The following is a 23,896-nucleotide window of genomic DNA, read 5'->3' as shown; positions in this document are numbered from 1 at the left end:
GTGTAACCCCTCCCCTCTTCCTTGAATTTAACATCACTTCTGGAGGCTCAGGAGAATGTCCAGGAAGGACAACAGGAAAAGCTTCCTGGATCCCTGCAAGTGTCCAAGGCCAGGTTGGAAAGGGCTTGGAGCAGCCTGGGATAGTTGAAGGTGTCCCTGCCCTTGATCTTAAGGTCCCTTCCAAAGCAAACCATTCCACGTGCCTGTGCCAAGGCTTGCTGGAGACACAGCACTCTCTCCTCTAGCAACTAAACACAACATTTTTGGTGAATTCCCTATAAATCAATTTGACACCAGCAAGGACTCTGACAGAAGGTGGAATTTTCACCATTCGTGTCTCTACTTTTCATACCAGGAATGTGAACTTGAGCTTTGCTGCTCAGTTTTATTTCAGGTGACACCAGGCTCTGCAGTTTTATGATATCCTCTCTTTGTGACACATGAAGAAGAGCAGAAGACACAGGTTTGGTTCCAGTGTTCATTCCAGCTTGGCTTTCATCTCTGATGTATCCACCACGTCCGGGTGGATTTTTTTGATGACTCACCTCAGATCTGAAGGAACAAACCATGATCACTCCCAGCCCTTACTGAGCAGGGAACCTGATGAATCTTTAACCACGACACTTCTTTTTCCTCCAGGCTTCCGCAGGTGTTTGAATTTAAAAAAGCCACAAGGAAATTTAAACAGTTCTAATGTTTTAAACAGAGTCGGGTATAAATTACTTCCTCCAGTAAGACTAATACACAGAAGGAAGAAAAGGCCTTAAAAAAAAAAATGTTTAAGTGAGACACTGTGTTAGGAGAGTGATTGCTCTGATACCCCACCCTGCAGCTAAGCCATCCCTGTCTTTTAGCTCCCAGGTGCTACGTGGGGAATTTGAGGAATTTTGGGGAATTTTTGAGTGCTGTAGGGATCCTGCTGCCATGTGTGACAGTGCTCACAGGGGTCCAAGGATGAGGGAAGAGACAAGGATCTGACTCCATATTTCAGAAGGCTGATTTATTATTTTATGATATATATTATATTAAAACTATACTAAAAGAACAGAAGAAAGGATTTCATCAGAAGGCTAGCTAAGAATAGAAAAAGAAAGAGTGAATAACAAAGGCTTATGGCTCAGTCAGAGAGTTTGAGCCAGCTGACTGTGATTGGCCATTAATTAAAAACAACCACACCAGACCAATCACAGATGCACCTGTTGCATCCCACAGCAGCAGATAACCATTGTTTGCATTTTGTTCCTGAGGCCTCCCAGCTTCTCAGGAGGAAAAATCCTAAGGAAAGAATTTTTCATAAAAGACGTCTGTGACAGCCATGGACATGGGTGGGAGCCCATCTCCCCTCACCAGTCTCATGGATGCTGAGCTAAGATCAACAAAAAAGGTAATTTTTTTGTAAAGTGGAGGAAGTTTCCACTCTTTTCAGAGCAGTGTGTGTGTTCTGCAGTGCTGCTTGATGGTGTTCTCAGGGAAGCACTGGAGGTTCCTGGAGGCTCCAGAGTTCACTGTGAGGTGATGCTGGTGGCTCAGAGGGGACAGGGGACATGATGAGTGCAGAGCAAGCAGGGCTTGGAGCAGAACAAGGGAGATCAGAAGTGCTGACACACTTTTGAGATTTGTCAGCATGTGAACAGCAAGTGACTAAACTATGCCACTTTCCTGACAAAAACTGGGGCTGAGGCCAGGGCCAGTGGTCTAAAGTCATTCCAGCTCTGCCTGGTGTCACTCTGGGTGTCAATCATAGACTGCTTGAAGTTGGAAAAGCTCTCTAAGATCAAGTCCAACCATTTCCCCTGCACTGCCAAGGTCATCCCTTGTGCCCAAGTGCCACATCCACAAGATTTCTGAACACTTCCAAGGGTGGTGATACTGCTACTTGCCCAGGCAGCCTGTTCCAATTCTTGAAAACCCTTTTGGTGAAGGATGTTCAAAGGATGTTCCCAATATTTTCCCAACTTGGCCCTGCCCTGGCCCAGCCTGAGGCCGTTCCCTCTGCTCCTGTCTCTGTTCCCCCCGGCTGTGCCCTCCTGGCAGGAGCAGAGCCACGAGGGCCCCTGAGCCTCCTTTGCTCCAGGTGAGCCCTGCCCAGCTCCTCAGGGATTCTCCAGCCCCTTCCAGCTCCCTCAGGGATTCTCCAGCCCCTTCCCAGCTCCTCAGGGATTCTCCAGCCCCTTCCCAGCTCCTCAGGGATTCTGCAGCCCCTGCCCAGCTCCTCAGGGATTCTGCAGCCCCTGCCCAGCTCCTCAGGGATTCTGCAGCCCCTTCCCAGCTCCTCAGGGATTCTCCAGGCCCTTCCCAGCTCTGTTCCCTTCCCTGGACACCCTCCAGCACCTCAATGTCCTTGTCACTTCTGGTTTATCATCAGTGTCCCTCAGCCTGGCAAAGACCTGGATCACTGGGAAACCAGCATTTTCCATGGTTTTTATGCGAGTCCCAAGTTTTGCACAAAACCTGAGCTGGCTCCGTGCGGGGCTGTCCTGGGCCTGCCAAACATTCCCAAGCCGTGATTCCTCAGCAGCTCCCTCACCTTTGCCATCGATCTGGGCTCCAGCAGCTGATTTACAAGCACATCTTTTCTGAGCCATTATCTGAGGCAGCTGCCAGTTGGCCTGAGGCAGGATCCAGGCACTCGAGACGGGGGAATCGGTTCCAGCTGCACTCTGTAATTAGGAAAACCCTGGGCTGCAGCCGGATGTCCAGATGCCTCACAGAATTCACAGAACTCACAGAATCACTGGGTTGGAAGAGACCTTCAAGATCATCTAGTCCAGCCAGCCTCAACCCCTCAACTGAACCCTGGCCCCCAGTGCCACATCCAGGCTTTGTTAAACACACCCAGGGATGGGGACTGCACCACCTCCCTGGGCAGCCATTCCAGAACTTTATCACTCTATTTCCTGATATCCAACCTGTATTTCCCTTGAGGCTGTGTGCTCTGGCTGTGTCAGTGCTGCTGCAGACAGAGCCCAGCCCCAGCTGAGCACAGGCACCTTTCAGGAGCTGTGAGAGTGATGGGGGCAGCCCTGAGTCTCCTTTTCTCCAGGCTGAGCACCCCAAGCTCCCTCACCAAGGAACTCAGCCTTTGGTTCAACAAACAGGATTTGTGAGGGGAGGAAATTAAGAAGAGTGAAGATGTCACAGGACAGAGGTCACGTGCCAGCAGTTGCTCCTCTGTTCCTTGTGGCATCTCCCATTTTTAATTGATTGTGGTGGGAAGGGAAGGTCTGGGGAGGTTAAGCCAATCCTCAGGATTTCAGCTTGGAGTGAAATAAGTTTCTCCTGCTCCCCACAGAGACAGAAAGTACTTGAAATGCCATTTCTTTCATGTTTTCACACCAGGGAAAAGTGAACTTTGCATTTTGTTGTGTAACAAGGGTTCCAGGGCAATGTGTTTTGTCAGCAGTGAGCATTTGAACGCTCAGTGTGTGACATGTCTCAGCTAAAGCCTTGTGCTGCCTGTAGTGCCTTCATTGCAAACACGACTCAAGCTCTTTTTAAAGGTTTGGGGTTTTTTTATGCTTGTTCTCTTAACATGAATTAACAAATGTGAAACTTCCAACGATAGATTTAATAATACCATGATAAATGCCAGTGCTTTTGCCACCAATGCCATTTAATCTGTCTCAGCAAATACATTCAATGACTTGCCAGAAGTTTGAGTGTTTTCCAGTTGTGGGATTCCTATAGCAATGTGAGAATGTCCTTGATGGGACAGGGTACAAAAGGCAATGCAAAACTCCACAGTGGATGATTTAGCAAAGGAAATAAATATTTCCTCTTCTTCTTCTTCTTCTTCGTCTTCGTCTTCATCTTCTTCTTCTTCTTGTCTCTATTCTTCCTGCCTCTCCTGCTCCAGAAAGAGCTATTTTTAAAGTTAGACAGGCCAGAATTTACCAGTCTTTTCCAAGGATCTGTGAGATATTGGAAGGTTGTACCCACAGATTATTGGTAATTGTGGGAGGTTACTTGGATAAGAATAATCTACCTCTCCTGTGCAATCTGCTGTGTGGACTTAGACAACTTGTTTTTCTTTAACCCTGTAGTACTCAGTCTTTCTCTGGTGCTGGAAATGGACTTGAATTAAATTCATGGAAGAATGAGCCTGTGGGATCTGATTTATCCCTGCACTGCCTCTGGATTTCCTTGTGCACCAGCTGACATTCAGAAGTTGATGATCACCTGTTGTAGTTTCCTGCTCGATCTGAGACAACTGTGGGGTTTTTACTGCAAAGCATTTCAGGAAAATATTGATAACTTAGTGGAAGTTGTTGCTTTAATTACAGAGGGTTTTTTATCAAATTTCTGTTAATGTCTTATTCAATCCAAGAATTTCTTCTTTACCCCTCTCTGCAGGTTATTCCCTATTTAGTCGCTTTAAAAAATAAATAAGAGCAAGCATGGCTGCTGTTCACCATGAAAGTGCCCACATGTGATTGATCACAGCACTGATACACTGAAAATAACCTTTCCATGAGGCTTCCCCAGCAGCAGAGGAGGATTTTGTCCTTGGATCCTGTGCTCCTCACTGAGCACCATGGCAGGGTGAGGAGCTGGCTCCAAAGCATCTCACCTGTGTTTGGTGCCAGCAGTTTCCAGTGCTAGACCAGGTTCCCTGCCTTTGCACTGATGGCAACCCAGCATTATTCCTTTGCCAAAAACCATGGAGTGGGCCCTCTGCTCTGGCTGTTTGCTGGACTCTGGCTTTTCCCACACTGTGGCTAATGAGTCCAGCTGTTTGCTCTGTGGCTCTGGACTCTGTTGCTCAATGACAAAAACAAACCTCTTTCTTCATGCCAGCTATGAACATACATGGTGGCATCTTGGAGTTATGCTAGGGAAATGTTAAAGTATATTTTAGTGTACCTTACTAAAACAAAAGCTCATCAAACACCCTCTAAATGTTGTGGTGGGACTAAAGACTTCTTGAGGGATAGATCTGATATCTTCTCCCTCTTGCCCTTCACCAAGGAGATGAATTCTGTTGTGGTGGGCATGGTTTAATAAACAGTTCCTAAAGTGGAGATGATTTATATTCCTTTGTTAATATAATGTAACACATAAACTGAAATTCTGCTTAGCAAAAAATTTTCTCCTGTGGCAGCCTGCCTCGGTGGAAGAAAAATAATACAAAAGGTCTTACCAGTGGTGTGACATGTTGCTGTAAAACAACAGCCAGGAACGTCAAGAGATTTGAGTCCAAATGGAGAATTTCTGAAAATTAATTTTGGATGCTTAATACAAACTAGAAAGTAACGTAATTTCTGGCAAAACAGTTGACAGCAGACGTAATGCATCAGTACAATAGCCCAGACTGTGTTAAATGGAAATTAGCTCCATGCAAAAAGCTGCAGAGAGGGAATAGTGCTTGCAGAAAACAGCCCATGACAAGAGCAGAGGTTGAGGTGCTGGTGGAACAGTTATCACTGAACTGGGAATGCTGGGATGTAACAGAATTTGTGGACACGGTTTGCAATCACTGCAGATCTTTAAATGTGAAGGTGACTCAGTGCCAGTGAAATCCAGCTCGTTGCTGTGCTGTTTGTGCTTCCTGTTCTGCAGAGGGCACAGAAAGGGTGTTTGTTGAAATCTGTGGGAAATGGAAAGATAGAAACTTCCACAGACACTGAAGGGTTTGATCTGCAGCCTTGGGAGAAGCTTGGATTGATGTAAAAATACAATACACAGATATTAGGCAGAAAAATCATAAACTCCTATTTCTACAGTTGTAAGTAAGAATCTGCCTGAAGTGAGTGAGAAACTGCACTGATGAGATGGTGAAGGTTTATAATGCAGGGGTGGGGCTGCATGGAACGAGCTGAGAGTTCAGAAGTTAGAACAGAAGCAGATGTGTGCCTGTGAGACAGAAGCCCATTGGACAAAAGCATCCTCAGTGCAGCAGAAGTGAGTAAAGGTGATGGGTCAGAAAAGCAAAGTAAACCCTGTGGCAGCTGTCCATGGGGTTAGAAAGTTCTAGATTGCCTTGCAACAAAGAACTTGTGACTGCTCTGAGCTATGGCAGAATGCTTGCTCCTCTGAAATCTCAGGGCCTCTGAGACTGATGTTTGTCTGAGCAATAAATCATTCTTAGCCCAACTGTGGTCCCATCCCTTAATTAATGTAGGATTATAATAGAAATCCACATTTCCCAGCTTCCCCAGTCCTGCCACAGTGCTGCCCATGGAAATCAAAAGCAGAGACAGTGCAGCTTTGGATCAGCCCTGGACTCAGTGTGGGACTGTCCAAGTCCCAGCAATGGAATCCCAGGGTGTTTCCACAGCAGGGGGAGAAACAGATCCCAGGGCAATCAGATCACTTCCAGGACTCTTTCCCTCCTGCTGCACTCTATTTAAAAGCACATTTTCTAACTCATCTCCTCCAGAACACTGATAATAATGCTCCTTTCCATGTGTTTTTCCCCAGGGGTGACACAAAAGCGCTGGGGCCCTGATGGTCAGAGGACATGCACAGGCCTTCAGTGGGAGAGCGGTGTGTGGGGAAAATCCAGCCCTACCAAGGTAAAATAAATAAATTCTGCTTGGGGAGCAGTCAGCAGAATGCAGGAGGGTTTAAAAAACAATCACTGATTGCTGAGCAGAATGTTTGGACTTGGTTTTGTTTAGCTAAGCTTAGCTTAGGCAGCAGAAAAGCCAAATATAATGATGGCTAAGTGTTGTGATTCTGCGTGCTCTTGGTGATGGGGAAAAATTGCATGTTTTGTTGGGGAAAAGAAGTTGTAAAAAAACCCCCCACGAGGCTAAATCAAGCAATATCCCAAATATCAGTACACTCTGCCCAATATGTCCTCAGGACAAAGCCTGAGGTTTTCAGCTCACCACAATTACTTTGTGTATGTGTGGATTTTTTTCACAAGATGCAGTGAAGCTTGAAAGCTCCCAACGAGCACAGGATCAGCTGGGCAAACCTTAAAGATCCAATTCTTTGCTAAAGATTGAGAGGAGGAAATAATACATATTTTCTACAGAAAAAAGGAATGTAAATTATTTAAAATATTGGCGCAGGAGTTTGCAGCTAATCAGGAGCGTTTCTGACATGCCTTTGGACTCTTGCAGGATGTCTCCATCTGTGCAGCCCTCAACAAAAGAAATAAATGTCAAATTAACTACTGGAGCATGAGAGATGCATCCAAAATAAAGTCTCTCAAGGAACATTCTTCTTTGGTGCCTGTAGAAATCTGGGGGAACTTGAGAGTTTTGGAAGGCATGCAAAGGTCTTAAACCTGTAGGTAGAAGTAAATGAAGTGAAGAAAATATGAGGCAAATGTTGTTACAAACCATGAAAGAAACAGAGGAGGAAGAAAATGCTTTCCCTGAGGCTGTGAAATTATTGAATTGTCCAAACCACAGGCAGCTGGTTTAAAAGAGTTGATAAAATTTATCTGGCATTTCACCTTGTTAATAAACTCTTGATCTACCTCTGCCCATTTGGGTTCCCAAGAGGCTCCTTCCCAAGGGATACAAAGAAAGTGTTCCTGGTGATGTTTTCCTGCATGGAGAAAGAGCACAGGGATGGTTTCATAGGAGCTCAGAATCATGGAATGGTTTGAGTTGGAAGGGTCCTTAAAAATCATCTCCTCATGGGCTCCAGCGTGGTGTCACCCTGATGCCTTGTGAAGGCTGATCTAGAACAGAGGCTGGATGGAGTTATAGAATAAAGCAGGGATTGATTCAAAGCATCTCCTCCATGGACCCACCTTGGGCAGCACCAGAGCCCAGCCAGGGCTGCACCCAAGATGAACCAAAATGGCCCCAAAATGCACGGCCGGGCACGGGCTCTGTCCCTGGGATCAGTTCTGCTCCATTTGCACCTTGCAGTTCATTGTCCCATTCCAGCTTTAGCCCAGGCAGTCCCACCCTGCTTGTTTTTCTCTCTGCAGCCCACGGGGTTTGTGCTCCTGGGCTGAGATTTGGGTCATTTGTCCTTGGTGCCCAGCTGGAGCAGGAATTGTTTTGTGTCCCTGCTCTGTGCACAGAGCTCACCAACCCTTAATATGAAGCTCAGAAGTGCATATTAAAGCAGCACAGAATGTGAAACATAAAAAAGTCAAACCTGAGGCATCATTCCTTCTTCCTGAGAAGGGTGACCATGGCACCAGGGAGGTCAGAGCAGTGTCACCCTCACAGCCCTCCTGGAGGAAGGACAGTGTAGTGTTTTGAAGCCCTTGTTGAGTCCTGGCATTGATTATCAGGTGATAGAGACACTCAGCTAGGATTGGGGTGAATTTCCAATAAGCAGGAGTTGATGGCACCTAAACACAGAATGGGCTTTCTTTAGGAAGCTAATCCTCACATTCTGCATGCCAATTCAATGTTGTGTTTGGGTTTGTTTTTGGTTTGTTTGTTTTTTTTTTTGTATTAGGATCAAGAGATCTGGGAACACAGGGCAGGAGCAATCTAATCAGCCAATTTACAGCAGCAATGAGATCAGGCCAGATGCTTTATTGCATGGGACTTACGTGCCCAATGGGGTAGATAATAACAACAGGAGGCCTTAAACTCAGGTTTACTCTGTTAGAGAGCTGGAACATAAAAGCACCTCTTTGTCACCTCAGGGGAAGTAAGGTGTGGTCTATCAAGATGGATATTTCCTGTCATGGATGGAAAAATTAATCTGGGCCACTCTCAGTCTCTGGACCACTGTCAATCAATCTTGTACATATGTGTTTGTACATTGTTGGCAGGTGTCACCAGGGAATCATAAGAAAGAGGGAACTAATTAATTAAAATAGTACTCAGAGCCCTTATGAGTAACTGTATCTCTTTTCTGGGAGTTTTTCATGCCTATAACTGGTGAGGTTGTAAAGCTGTCATGCCCCTGGTGCCCACATGTCTTCTGCAGCATGTGATGTCACAGGGCAGTGATTCATAATGTACTTAAATGCATTCTAAATTCCAGCAGATCATCATGAAAGAGGAATTTATAGTCTGAAACTGGCAACTGTCTTTGCCATGTCCATTTTTAAACACCCACCAATCCCATCCATGGTCACGAGTTAAATACTCAAAATAATGCTGCAGAATACAGGGTTTAAATTTTAATATTTTTCCCTTCACCAGAGTGATAAAGTTTTCATTGAAGCCTCCCAGACAATTCCGAGCTGATTTCAAGAGCGTGCATTTTTTAATGACAAAAATGTTATTATGAATAGAAAAGTAACAAGAGATCTTGAACAAAACTGTCTGCTGTGATAGATGGTAGACGAGAAACAGTTGCACACAGGATATTGGAGTATGGTGATAACTGGGAATCTTTTCTTTTACAGGAATCTCTCCCTTCCCAAAACACGACATTGATTTCTCCAGTAATCACTGCACAGATTGATGAGGAGAAGCCCTCTGTGCCTATGCAGGCCCTGCTCCCCCAGCCCAGAGCTCCTCACACAGAGCCATCCTTGCCTACCCAGGGCTCAGCCATCGTTAGCAGAACATTTCTGGTGCTTCCCAGCCGCTTGGAGATCCAGGCATCCTTAGAGGACACCATGTCACCGTCGGACTCTCCCAGCCCAAAGCAGTGTCCAGGCCAGCAGAGAGGCTTTGCCTCCATCACTGTCACGGCCAGGCGTGTTCCTGTGGGCTCTGGGGAGCTGGCAGGTGGCCCTGGGGCTGGCCAGGAGCCCAGCACCGTGTCCCCCACGCCCAGCACAGTCCCCGCTCTCCTCGAGCGCTGGCCTCCCCCAGCCCACGCCATCCAACCTCCTTTAAAGGCTCCCAAGTCTTGCTCAAGATTAGGTGAAGAACCCCAAAAGCAGCTTTTTGACCCTGGAATCAAGGAGGATGGCGTGGGTCTCCAAAGCAGTGATGGGAGGGAGAAAATTCCACCTTCATTCATCTCCTGTGTCCAGCTCCAGGTGTGTGAGCCCTGTCCAAACACCATCTATTATCTGGACAGGTCACTCAGCGTGTGCATTCACCGACCTCGAGTTAAATGCCAAAAATTGTACAGATCCACGTTGTCCTTGAGCCTGAAGTGCAGTTTGTCCGGATTAACAGCAGATGGAGTAGATGGCATAGCTAATGGAGAGCCCATGGAGGAGACAGCTCCAAGGAAGCTCCCAGGAGCGCACGGAGCTCCGCTCAGATCCCACCTGAGCACAGACTTCACGGCAAATAAGGTAATTAAGGAGGAGAAAACAAAGGAAGGACATTTGGGTCGTAAATACCCTTTGCAAAGTGTCTTTGCCTCGGGACTTGCAGCATTTGCGGATATTCCCAGAGGACCTCACAAGGCAGCAGTGGAAGAGGACGAGCAGCCTGGCAGCCACCACACTGTGCTTTCCCTCCAAATTCCTCATTCAAGCAATGAGGCAGGTAAGTCATTTCCACAAACCTCAGGCTGGTGGAGCAGAGGTTCAGGCTGGAGCAGCCCCACCACAGTGATCCTGTGAGAGCAGATAAGAGCAATTTCTACTTCTGCAGAGGCTCAGGGAGCTAGAGCACAGCCCAGAGGTTTCCAGCTCCAGCACTGCCATGAATATTCACCATGGTAGTGATGTGTGCTGCTCATCAGCTGAAAGAGAGAAATCCCCCTGTGTTTTCTGCATTAAATCCCTTTGTAAAACTATTTATAACAGTATTTTTTTATTATTCTTCCAGCAACCTGCAAGTGCTTATCCCCTGAAAATAATTAGGTTTATCTTTGAATAAGGGCTGAATTTCAAGGTGTGAATTTTAAGAAGGAGATGACTGCACTGAGCTTGGTTTTGTGCTCCTTGCAATTAAAAATGATCTTGTTTTCAGCTTTTATTTAGAAGGCTACAGTAATAAGCCCAGGCTTTTATACTTAATGGAACCAGGTAAAAGGTTTGCAAATCTTGTACACATTTGTTTCCAACCATTCCAAGCATTTTACAAACATAAAATGTTCTTTGCAGCATTGCTCCTTGGGGAAGGGAGAGGGGCCCTGGGGATTGCTTCCTGCCCAGAGTGGTGCAGCTCCTGCTGCACTGGGATTTTCCAGCACACTTGGACAGCCACAGCTGGGTTTATTGCCTTTCCAGGAAGGGAAGGTGGATGGGAAGATTGTCAATGAGTGAAGTCTGTTTTTTACCAAAAGCACAAAGATTAAACTCGCCCCCTCTGTACCCTGCAGCCTTGGGCTACATTTAATTGCAATTACCCTGTTCTTATATGGCCTTTTTGAGCTAAGGGTCAGTGCATGAACACGAGCCACTTCCTAAAGCTCCTTTGTACCTTCATCCTCCCAGTGTGCCAGTGGAAGGAAACAGAGAGATGAGAAGCCTCACGCTGCCTCGAGGGCTGGGCAAGGTGCAAACTCCCCCCAGTCTCTGCTGCTCTCCCTTTTCCATGCCTGAAATCAGTGGGATTGCTCCTGCAGGGGCAGAGCCTGACATAAAATATCCCTCTGTTTTCCTAAGCATAATGCAGGCTATGTGGTGTTAGACAGGAGAAGAACAGTGGGGAACAGGAGGGTTTGGGATGGAAATACAAAGGGATGGCACCAGCAAATGCAGCACTTCATTGTACACATCCTAATTTTAAATATCAGGGAATATCACTCCATGGGGAGTGTTGTGTATTCAAGGCTTTATTCAACACCATCTAAGGTTTCTCTGTGATAGAGCAGATTTAAAACTCAGCCTTCCCTGGGCTTAGTGATGCCATGGTGGTGTGGAAGAACCACTTTTACTAGAAATAATTAGAAAGTGAGTTGGGAGGCTCCTCATGGTTCCATAGTTTTACTGAAAGGAGGAAATCAGTGAAGTAAGGAGCTGAGAAATACTGGTTTGTGATAAAGAACTTCCACCATTTGTGTACATAAGACTATAGGTGTAAATAAACATGGGAAGTGTTACCTTTTAACTGCTTCCACCTTTTGTGTGGGCCATAATGTAGAATGCAAAGATATACATTTCTCCTGCTCAGACCCTTTGTAATGTGTAAGGAGGTGTTTATCAGCCTACTACAACTTTCCTGTGTGAAATTTGTATAAACAACCAGAATAATGCTCCAAAACAACAGCAGGATAATCCAAGTAATGAGCTCGTGCACAGCCATCAACCATTTAATAGGAGAAGCCTGGTAAAATGCATGGGACATCCACACTGGTCCTCAAAATGAGAGGGAATGGTGTGGTTTTAACCTGGGACAACTTAAAAACTGAGTCCTTTTTACTTCTGGACTGGGTGAAGTGAGGAGGAGAAGTATTGGTATGAGATTATCAATCATGGAATCAATGTTTGAAACGACCTTTAAGATCATCCAGTCAAACCAGCCCCCAGCACTGCCAAGGCCACCACTGACCCACGTCCCCAAGTGCCACATCCAAAGGGCTTTTAAATCCCTGTAGGACTGGACAACCCTTTTGGGGAGGAACTTTTATCCCATTCTAGATTCCCAGTTATTTTGGATATTTTTTTCCTCTGCTGTTTACTAATTCAAACCTGTTCCTGTTAGGCTTTGCTCTGCTCCATGTTTATGCAATGAAATGTTTGTGAAATGAAGTGTTTAAAAAGAAAGGGGAACCAGCAAAGAAGGGACAGTGAACAAGTTTTGCCACAGTGTTCATGCTTTAACTCAGTTATCTTATGGATGAGGTAACTGCAGAGAGCACTTTGTCCATTACATTTCTGATGACCCAGAAAGTTGGAGTTTATATTGGTTTGCAGCTGTAGGCAAGAGCTTCCTGCCAGCAGAAATACAAGTGGTAATAACATCACTATGCTGAGGGAAAAAAAAAGAAAAATTACTTTCAAGGCTGCACTTCTCTGTATGAAATCTGTAAATGCAGTTTGCAGGATGTATAGGTTGCTTTATTAGGATCTGAGTTGGAAGGAGCACCCAAATACTCTCTGCTTTACAGGTGCTGGGGCTGGGTTTGCTGTTTCCTCTAGGCCCAGCTGAGTGTCTTTTTCCTAATCTTTGTGTGACTTCACTGCAGTAATGATGACTCTACTTACTGTATTACTCATTATTTCATGTCCAAATCCAACTGTTCAAGATTTGGCTTTACATGGACCTGGATAACTTAATCTAAGGCCCTTCTTTCAGCAGGAGTCTGGGCCAGGTAATCTCCAGAGTTATGTATTTTCATCATGTGCCTCATATGAAAAGGATGCTTTAGGATTATTAATGAAATGTAAATCTTGGGCTCTGCTCGTGGATGGGAATTACACTTGGAAATCCAAATCTCTGGGACTCAGAGTTCAAAGCCATGGTTTCTGCTAGAGCATCCCAAGGATGGAATATGATATTTCCCCACTGTGGACTCTATCTTCTATTGGCTGCACTGCTTTGGGCCTTTACTTCCATTATCTGGCAAGAAATGGGATTGTAAGGGCTGGAAAATCCATGTTATACATGAAGTCAGGCTGGAACCGTGGGAGGACAGAGCCGTGGGACAGAACTGTGTTTATTTTTAGTGAGTGGCCAACATTCCCATCCCTGGGGCAGCTGCAGGGACGTGTGAAGGGTCCCACTGGGGGCCACACGAGCCACCCACACAGAGATGTGGCCAAGGGCCAGCCCAGGCCAAGCTCCACGAGGTGCCTGCCACGGGTGATGGATGTGCATCACCCTGCCTTTGGTCACGGCTTTTAACAAGCTGTCAGGACTTGCTAACGCTGCTCTTAGGCAATGCTGCAATTTCCTTTCCTGTCTGCAGCTGATGTCTCATAAATACAAGGTAAGTTAGAAATGAAAAGATTAGTCTTGTTTCTGCTGAAGACAGGAACATTTTAATATTAATTTCTCACCTAGCTTTCATGAAGAATGTATTCCCCATGAATATCTAGTTCTCCATCCGTCTTTCACTATCTATTACCCTACTGGGCACTAGGCTGAATTATTAAAAAGGAGAAAAAAGAAGAAAATGGGACAATTTTAAATTCTTTTTGACCTCTTGATTAAACAATATCATCACTTTTCTAGGGAAGATTATGAATGCCAACATCTAAATTTATCCATTTGAGCTTAGATAGCAGTAAACTTCACGCCTGAGCGCCTTCACACATCTCAGCTCTTTTCTAAACCAAAATATTTCCTGCTCACCTCTACACTTTTGTTCATGTTTTGTTGTCATACCCAAAACTGATGTGGAGAGATATTAAGGAGTAACAGCTGAGCTGGAGAGTGAATCCACTCTGGATTGTGGGTGCTGTGCTGGATCCCTCTGCCCCGAGCTGAGGTGCACATGTGCAAGGAGGGTAGGGGGAGATGACAAAAGGGAAAATCATGAATTACAATGCCATGTAAGCCACCCAAAATTAGGGACATCAGGGTTATAAGATAATCATATGGCCACAACAGTGTGGTCATAGGACCAAGGCAGTGACAATCCCTGTGCCAGGCACTGCTGAGGGACCTCAGATCCTGGGGTCAGTCTTGGACAAGAGAGACATTGAGGGGCTGGAGAGAGTCCAGGGAAGGGAATGGAGCTGGGGAAGGGGCTGGAGGCTCTGAGGGAGCTGGGAAGGAGCTCAGCCTGGAGCAAGGGAGGCTCAGGGGGCCCTTGTGGCTCTGCACAGCTCCTGACAGGAGGGACGGCCAGGGAAGAGGGACAGGAGGAGAGGGAACGGCCTCAGGCTGGGCCCGGGCAAGTTTGCGTTTGATATTGGGGAAAATTCCTTCATGGAAAGGTTTTCCAGTGGTGGAGTCCCCATTCTGGAGGGAATCAAAAGCCATGTGGAGGTGGCACCTGGGGACATGGTGGCCATGGCAGAGCTGGGAATGGTTGGAGCCCAGGCACAGAAGGTTCCAGAGTTCCAGCCAGAAGGGTTCCATGGTTCCACACTGCAGTCAGCAGCAGGAGGGGATGGCACACAATGGGGTTGGCACACAATGGGGATGGCACACAATGGGATTGGCACACAATGGGGATGGCACACAATGGGTGGCTGTGATGAACGTGCTCAGCAGAGCCCTGGGAGCTCTCCTGCCTCTGGGGTGTCCAGGGCAGCACTCCCAACGTTCCTCTTTGAGAATTCAGGGATGAGATGCTCGGGAGGGGAGGGACGTGGCCACAGCAGTGAATGAGACACCCCAGACACTCGGTAATGCCAATGCTTGCACCTTTGCCCAAAGAGCGTGGCAGGGGAAGCATAATTTGCTTAATTAAAACAACCCAAGGCAGCCAGTGGGGAAAACTGAGATGGGATCTGGGCTTTGGGTTTGTTAAATGGCCCCAGATGATTACAGATTTCTGTTTCCTTCTTGAACTTACTCATTAACAGGTGCTGAAGTCAGCAGTGTTAATGAGTTTTTAAGGGGTAAATAACTAGACTTGAATTTGTTTCAAGATCTGTTTTAATTTTTTGATGCATGTATGTATATTCCTCCTCATACTGGGGTAAAATCAGAACAGCTGGTGCTGTGGGACTTTGATAAGCTGCTACCTGCAAAGCAAAAATACATTTTTGATTTAAATACACACTGAAGAGCTCCAGGTATTTGAGACATATATGTATCAAGAAAATCTTGTGGGTCACCTTTAAACTAATAGATCAACCTGGTAACAGAATAAGCTAATTAGGAAATCTGAAGGCTATGAGTAATATTTACTTTCATTAATTAAATAGTATTTGAAATGCTGTGATGAAGGAATGTGGCCTGTTGTTCTCACATCATCTTCTGTTTATGGGAAAGTCACCATGCAATAAGCCAGAGTACAAGATTTGTACGTGAGTAAAAATAAATAAATAAATATATATATATATATACATGAACAAGATATAATTAGAGGAAAGCAGTTCCTGACAATATGGAATTTATTGTATAGAAACTTGAGCAGCTCCAGCTGATGCTAATTAACTCTCCACCCTGCAAATGTGTGCAGCAGAACTGGTGGTGAAGACAGGAGAAATATGAAATATGGCACAGGAGATTTTACTTATCTTGCACCTGCTAAGCACAAGGAGCCAAATCTTCAGCTGATGTCAACCAAGTGAAATCTCTGCCTGCAGAGGAGTGACACTGATTTACACCAGCCAGGAATTTGGCTGGGGATGTTACTGACTTGGCATTATGGACACAGCAGCTGGTGCTGACTTGTTAAGAACAAAGGACCACATGCCAAAAAGCCCATTAAAAGGAGCTCCTTTGATGTTTCACTTCATCTGGGATAAATTTAAAATGGAGGAGGCTGTCAATTTTCCTTAGTCTAGACATTCTGTGTCACTGGGTCCGTGTTACACTGAGGTGTGACCTTCATGTGCTGCATCCCCAGAAAATGAGGATTCAATCACTGCAGGTGATGAAAACTCGAGTGAGGAACTGGAAATCCTGTTACTCTGGAAGATGCTGCCAGCCTTTGAGACAGACCCCAGCCTGTGTGATGGGCCTGAGCAGTTGCCTCTCTATCTTGGAGCTTTTAATTTCATTTGTAGAAAGAAGGGGATGCCTCATGTTTTTTGGAGGGCCCTTTTGCATTTTTTAGAGTAGCAGCTCCTCAGCTTTGCTCTGTCTCAAAGGTTTGCTGCCTTCCCCATCATCTGGTGGTACAAAGGGTGTAGGAGAAGGAAGGGATCAGCAGGAGGGATATTCTTTGATATTCCACTCCTTTAAACTACTTATTTATGAAATCAGGAGACAGATGTGGTGACCTCCTGTCCTGCCATATGGAGGCAAGGCTACCCCTGAGATTGTGAGCAATGCTGTCAGCAAAGGAGAAGGGTGATGCTCGGGGCTGTGAGAGCCAAAGCTGACTTTCAGTGACAGTGCTGCCATGTCACAGTGACCCTGGCTGAGACCATTTTCCTGTGGAGCCAATTGTTCTTTATCAATTTCTCTGTGGTTTAAGACAACGAGCAGCCAGAGATGGTTGGATCTTCTTGGGGTTTGTTTGTTTCTTTGCAATTTTCTTGTGGATTTTGTTGTTTGGTTTTGTGTGATCATAAAATAATTTGACTGGAGTTGAAATTTCCTTCAGGAAATGCATTTTGAGGATTAAAGGCTCAATTTTCTGTTCTGGGACATTGCAATGAAGCTGTTGGGTAGGAAGGCCATTGTTTCTCTGGAAGACAGAATGATGTCTGCCCTGTTAATGATGATACAGAACACAGTTTTATGAGTGAAATTTATAAATTAGATTTTCCCAAAGATGTTCGTGTTGTCTGAGGATCCAAGTTAAAGTTCAGCATATGAAAACTGAGGGTTTGATTCTTCCTCTCTTTTCCATTTTGGATTCCATGATTTAAAGGTCTCTTCCAACCTACCCCATTCTATGATTCTGTGATTCTGTGACATTTCTATCTGAGCTGTCAGCCTTGGTAAGAATGTGAGACAGCTTGAAGTGAAAGACTGGAGGGTACAAGTCACTCGTTAGCACTCTGGGCCAGCAGCAGGGCTGGAATACCAGAATCATTAAAATAATGATTAAAAGAGATGGGCTCTGTGGATTCAGTGACTGCATTATGCCGCTGGAGTAAAGAGCCTCATTTTCCCCTAATTCACACTTGGTTTAAACCAGGAACGACTCTTGTACAGTCTGTGAAATGAATACTTGGCTCAGCCTGGCTGCGGTAAATTATCAGAAGGAGCTGAACTAGGTGCCTCAGACATGATGAGAATTCCAAGTGGCCCAAGTCTTTCTTACCCTGAAAATCGCCATTTAAATGTTCTGAATCATCCTGAAGGTTTTTTTTTTCCAAGTCACACTGCATCAGATTACTCCTTGAGTCACTACAATAGCGTCTGATAGCTTCTAGCATGACGTCCTGGAAATGCAAACATGGATTTCTAACTCGGAGGGTTTGGGTCTGTGGCTGTTACAGGCAATGTCTCGAAAGTACAGCAGTAAATATTTTTTCCTTTCATCCTCTCCCAGCTCATAGGAAGAGAAAGGGAAAAATGCTAGTAAAATATACAAACACTGTAGTTGAGCAGCTGGATACTGGGAGCTCCGTGGTGCGAGCAGTCACCTCAGATCCTGTGGGTGGGTTATGAGCTGTCCACTCAAATATCCTGCTGCAATTACACCCTCTCATGATTCCAGGTGTAAGGTGATGTCCTGCAGGTGCCAGGCAGGAACGTTTCCTTCTCATTAAGGTTGGAAAAAGTCCTGCAAGATCACCAAGTCCAACACCACCATGTCAACTAAACCATATCACCAAGTGCCACATCTGCTACTTTTTGGAACACTTCCAGAGATGCTGGCTCCACCTGGGAAGCCTGTTTTGGGGTTAACCACTCTGTCAGTGAAGAGATCTTTCCTGCTGCCCAACCTGGACCTGCTCTGGTGCCAATGGGGGCTGTCAAATTGCAGGATTTTGCTGGTGCAACCGCTGCAAATCCTCCTTCCACCAAAACTCTCCATGGCAGCCAGACTGGGTGCTGCAGGTTGGTCTTCATTCCCTCCCTGGAATAAGCGATGTTCCCTTGTTTAACAGCAAGGGAGAAGGTCAATTAATTATTTGAAAAGTGCTTGGAGAAAATAAATTGGCCTTCAGCAGGGAGAGGCTGATTGTTAGGGGCTGGTGATTAGCTGGGTTTGGGATTGTTTGCTCTAAAGCCACTACAATAATTTTGCCCAAAGCCTTCTGTAAACAAGCTGTTTCTTGACATTAAGAAGCTTTTCCTACTTAGGACTGATTATAGGTTTGAAGCCTAACGCTCTTAGGTACACTTTCTGTTTTAAATGATTACAACTTTCTGCAGTCAAATATTAGCTTTTGCCAAAAGAAAGCCTCTTCCTTTTGAGAAATATGGCCACAGCTGTCAACATGGTTAAAAAAAAAAAAAAAAAAAAAACACCCAGAAAGTGGTAGCTAGGAAAAAGAGAAGCTTTTTTGCTAGAGATAATTTTTTAATCTAGACTATTAGCTTGAGGTGTTATTGATAGAGCTGAGATAATTAAGCTTTATCCCCAGCAGGCAGGGCTGTTTGAAGAAGCATTAATACAGGTGCAATGACACATTCATTGGGAGGAATGGGCTGGCTGAGCCTCTCTCCTGAAGCCAGCAAAGTTACCTTGACTTTGGATCTTGGCAGTTCTGGGAATGGCACTGAGGTCAGGGCCCAGCCCTGCTTCTCAGGATCCAGCCCCAGGTTTTTATTGAAAGGTGAATCAAGACCTTGTTAGACAACATATTTTGAACAGGGAGTGTGGGCAGAGCCACATTACCAGGAATTCAGGTGGTTTCCATGGATGTTGATGCTGAGCAGCAGCTGATGCTGCTTCTTGCAAATGAATCATTTGAGAAGCATCAGGAGGCAGTTTGGGACAAAAGTCTCATTGCTGGTCCGCAGGAATTTTAGTCAAAACATGAATTTTGTGGCACCCCTGGCTGACTGCAGCTCGCTGACTGATCACAAGTGATGCCTTTTGTAAAAAATAAATCCTCCATCCTACCTTGCATCCCTTGACAAACCCTGGCATAACTAATAACGCTGCCATGGCTCTCAGTGTTTCCATTTCTCTGGGTTCCCAGGCTGTTGAGATGATGTGCTCTGTTTGCTCCCATCTAAGACTGCGTGGCTCAGCTGTGCCAGCCCTTGATTCATGACAAGGGCTGGGCCATCAGTCTCTGTCAGACAGGGGCTGGAGCCTTGCTCGGGATTATGGATGGCTGCTCGAGGCACGTGTGGGTCTCCACAACTACTGGGGCTGAATCTTGAAGGAGGCAGAAGTTTCTTATATTTGAGGAATGTTCATTCCTGCTCCTCTCTGCTTGGGGTGTTGGCAGCATCGGCTCCCAGCACGGAGGTCCGGCAGCTCAGGATGTGGGGCTTTTTTATTAAATTCAAACAAAACCCCCCAGCAGGTGCTCTGCAATGCACAGCCACCCCCAGTGCTGATGTCTGATCTCATGAGGGACACCCGGGGAATCAGCTCAGTGTCCCCTCCCCAAACACCCCCAGTGCTGATGGCTGATCTCATGAGGGACACCCGGGGAATCAGCTCAGTGTCCCCTCCCAGCCACCCCCAGTGCTGATGTCTGATCTCATTGGGGACACCCAGGGAATCAGCTCAGTGTCCCCTCCCCAAACACCTCTCGGCCTGACTCGGTGGCCGGGGAGGATTTGCAGCCCTGCCTCTGCTAAAATGAGCTTTGGCCAGTTTCAAAGGAGCACTTTGTCGCAAATCATCAAAAATCCACACTGGAACTCTGGGAAGAGTGTTATATTCAAGGATGAAAAGCTGAATTATCCTGCTGTAAAGTGAAATGGGGGGGAAAAAGCAGTAACAATGGAGCAGGGGATGTTTGCCTGGATTGTGTGTGTCTCAAATTTACCCTGCTGTAATGCAGGGTCACTTCCCGTTAGCAAAACCCCCTGAAGGGAGAGAGGGGAAATGTAAAAAGATACTTTACAGTAAAACAATATACTTATTTTACTCCAAGATCAAGGATTTTTTTTCTTTTTTTTTTTTTTTTTTAAGGAGCTTTTGAAAACCTACCCTTGGTTTTACAGAATATTTTAAACTCCTCCTATATGGTATGGTTTTCACTAAGTCATTATTTAAAAATTGAGCTCTTGTCATCTTTCTTGCACAGGGCAAAAATGACTCTTCTCCAGATGTAATTATGACTTTGTTCCTTAAATTTGCTTCTATAAGCAGCTGAACTTTTCCAACTACAACCTATACTGGCTGAATTTTATTAATGGAGTCACTCTGCTTTCTGTTTCTTTGAGTTTTGCTCTCCCATATCTCCCAAAGCATTACACTTGCATGTCTTTGTTCATTGGTTTTAAAGGCTTTCCTCAGCTGGGATAATAGAAAAACCATCTATTTCTGGTCATCCAGTTGCAATTCTGGCTATTCTCAGTGGGGCATATATATTTCAAGCTGGGATGGTGGAGGGATTTAGATATGCAATTCCAGATAGTCTTAATGAGAGTAACAGTCCTAATTCCCCACACAGAATATTAAAAATGGGTCCAGGGTGTACAGAGTGAAATGCTGTGATCTTACCTTTAAGTACCTTTGCCTTGTTCTTTTTTTTCTTTTTATTCCTAAATATCATTTGCATCTGTGTTCATTAAAGTAACTGAGAGCTGCTTTGAGGATGAGGGAGTTGATTTTTGGAGCCCCTGTCTGGTTTGCTTTGCTCTGTTTTCCTGGAGATTTCGCTCCACCTGGGTGCACCTTTGGAAGGGAAAGGTTAATTCAAGAGGGAGCTGGAAGAAAGAATTCAGCAAATTGACTCTGTTATTATTCTGATTGCCTTCAGTGTTAGACAAGAAGAAGATGCACTTTTTTTTTATTGCTTTAATTAACTACCACCAAAAAAAGATCCCCACCATACTGTGAATCTAATAAGGATTAAGATTCAGTTAGAATATTAGAACCAGATCCACAAGGAAGAAGCTTTTCATGCAGGAAGGACGTGTTGATTTTGTTCCTGAATTTCATCAGGAATCATGGGGAGTTTTGAAATTCTTTCTCAAGGCAACCTTTTATCATAAAATGCTAAGAAGCATCCATCCGCTTTTTGTAGTTTTTGACCCCATTCTTAGTTTTGTTCATGCATTTCTTTTCCTTCTCTCCTACTCCACATCTTCGTAGGGGTCCCCCAGGCCTTGTTGGGAGGACGCCACTGGTGGAGTTTCTTTCAGCAGGGAAGTGGTGCAGAGAGGAGAGAAGGTTTTCTCCATTTGCACAACGCGTAAGAAATTTCCTGGAGCTTAATTGTCCATTCTTGAAGGTTGCTGTACTTACACTTGGAAGCCAATATCCATGGAGAGCTAGTCTGGTAGTTAGGAGTAAATGGGCTGTGAATACTCCAGGCAGCTCTTCTTTCTTGTGTTCAGATCAATATTCTGAGTTAGAGAGGGGAGATGTGGCTTGGAGCCTCCTCCTTCCCTCACTCCGGTCTCCACTGTTCCACCCTTCTCCCTTCAGCCCATTGTGACCCCCCTGATGACTCCTGCTGATTTTGGGGAGCCCAGCAGCAGCAAACAGCCCCTCCTGGGGACACAGCACTGCCTGGAGCAATTTGACAGCCAAGCTGTTTGGCTTCACAACACACATTTGCTGCACAGACCGTTTCTTGATATGAAGGGAAATTATCTCCCACTGTGATGCTGCCATGGATGAGCAGAGACTCTTTCCTCCTTTCTTCTTTCTTCTCTTCTCTGTGTACTGCTGGCCAGTAAACTATTTTAATTTAAAAGGTGATTTAATGAGATAATCTGTTTTCCATTCAGGTTCTTCCTGGGGCTTAGCTCCCCTCCTTTTTTCCCCTCTATCCATCTGATTTCTTGGCTGCCTGAGTGAAAGGGCTTCCTCCCCTGCTGCTCTGCAGTTCCTCAATGCTACCTGCTGCTTTCTTCATCTTCTCCTACCCCACTGCTTGTTCCTACCTCCTCCCACAGTCACCCTTTGAGCCCATGATCCCATTAATCTGTCCCAGTGCTTTTTCCCCCCCTTTCTGTGCCATAAGACATTTTTGTGTGACTGCAGGAATGGCATTGGTCAGGGAGCAGGTCCATGGATATGCAAGAGCTCTGAGGGGATGCACAGAATTGAGTCTGTCCAGTTTCTTGGGAGCATTTGCATCAAAACTATTTCCATCTGAGAAAAGGACTTGGTTGTGATAAAAGATAAGGGAGATATTTGCAATGTATGAAAAGCACAGAGAAAAATAAGTTTTGTCAGAGAGCAGGAGAGCTTGGATGTTTGAGAGCTCTGTGTGCACGTCCTTGCTTTGACCAGATTTTCTGTAGGGCTGTGAAACTGCTTTGGATAGGGTCCATCTCAATGAATTTAATTAAAAACATTAAAACCAAGGTTTGTTTTTTCTGTTTGTGCTGATCTTCAGGGATCCCTCACTGGAGGATCCCCTGAGGAGCTGACTCCTTCTCACTGTATGGGCAGCGACAGGAAGGAGCTCAAGATGTTGTGGTTGGAGTCGATGATCTCTGAGGGCTTTGCCAACCTAAACAATTCTGTGGTTCTGTGCTCCAAGCTCTGACCTACAGGGAAAGGGAAAAAGAGGAAATGCTGTATCTTAATGCCTCTGATTTTCTCAGAAATACTGGAGAGTCAAAAGAGACATGAGTCAGTCAGGTCACTAAATTGCATAGGAGATCATCATTTTGTGGAAAAGAATATTTCTTATCTACTGATAGTGGATTAAGGACTGGGAAAGTGAACTGCAAGCTTCCCACAAGACAGGATCTGATCTTAGTGAGTGGCTTTGAGATAAGGAAGTGTCAAACACAGAATCACAGAATCATTTAGGTTGGAAAAACCCCTCACAATCATCGAGTCCAACCATGACCCCAGCACTGCCCATCACTAACCCATGTCCCCAAGTGCCACATCCACAAATTCTTCACAAATTCTTTAAAATCCCTGCAGTGCCATCTCACCCTTTGCCATGAATTGGCTCAAAGGAGAAAAACACTTCTAATCTTCACTCTGTTCTCAGCCAAGACATGGCAAAGAGTCAGCAGGGAAAGAATTGTGTTAAATCTGCTTTTAAAAAGACAAGAAGAAAGGTGAAGGAATCTTTGCAATGGCCTGGAGGGACAGGACAAGAGGAATGGCTTCCCGCAGCCAGAGGGCAGGGATAGACGGGATTTTGGGAAGGAATTGATCCCTGGAGGGTGGGGAGAGTGCCCAGAGCAGCTGTGGCTGCCCCTGGATCCCTGGCAGTGCCCAAGGCCAGGCTGGACAGGGCTGGGAGCAGCTGGGACAGTGGGAGGTGTCCCTGCCCATAGAAGGGGGTGGCACTGGATGTTCTTTAGGGTACATTTCAACTGGAAGTGTTCCAGGATTCTAGGATTTGAAATTGTTTAAACCTCATCAAAATCATTGTTATGGGTTCAGTGGTGGCTGTGATGAAAACCAAGGCCTAACAAGTTTTGGGATCAGGGTTTTATTCCCTCTCCAGTGGAGTGGTTGCCTCAGGAGCATCTCCCACCCCCAGCATTTCCAGTGCCCCACTCTGGCTCTGTGCAAAGCCATAGCAAGAACTAGC

The 23,896-nt window shown here is 45.5% G+C and overlaps 1 protein-coding gene across 1 annotated transcript in view; it reads left to right on the top strand.

Annotated features, from left to right (window-relative positions):
• Nucleotides 1-23,896, top strand: part of C8H10orf90 (chromosome 8 C10orf90 homolog) — a 61,781-nt gene that overhangs the window by 24,318 nt on the left and 13,567 nt on the right. Inside the window, exons 2-3 of the mRNA XM_058029319.1 lie at nt 6,421-6,515; nt 9,281-10,325. Of these exons, the coding sequence (XP_057885302.1) occupies nt 6,421-6,515; nt 9,281-10,325 (1,140 nt within the window). The remainder of the gene's footprint in view (nt 1-6,420; nt 6,516-9,280; nt 10,326-23,896) is intronic.

The sequence above is a fragment of the Melospiza georgiana genome, chromosome 8 (genome assembly GCF_028018845.1).
Source record: "Melospiza georgiana isolate bMelGeo1 chromosome 8, bMelGeo1.pri, whole genome shotgun sequence".
Taxonomy (NCBI): domain Eukaryota; kingdom Metazoa; phylum Chordata; class Aves; order Passeriformes; family Passerellidae; genus Melospiza; species Melospiza georgiana.
This window is presented reverse-complemented; position numbering and strand designations above follow the sequence as displayed.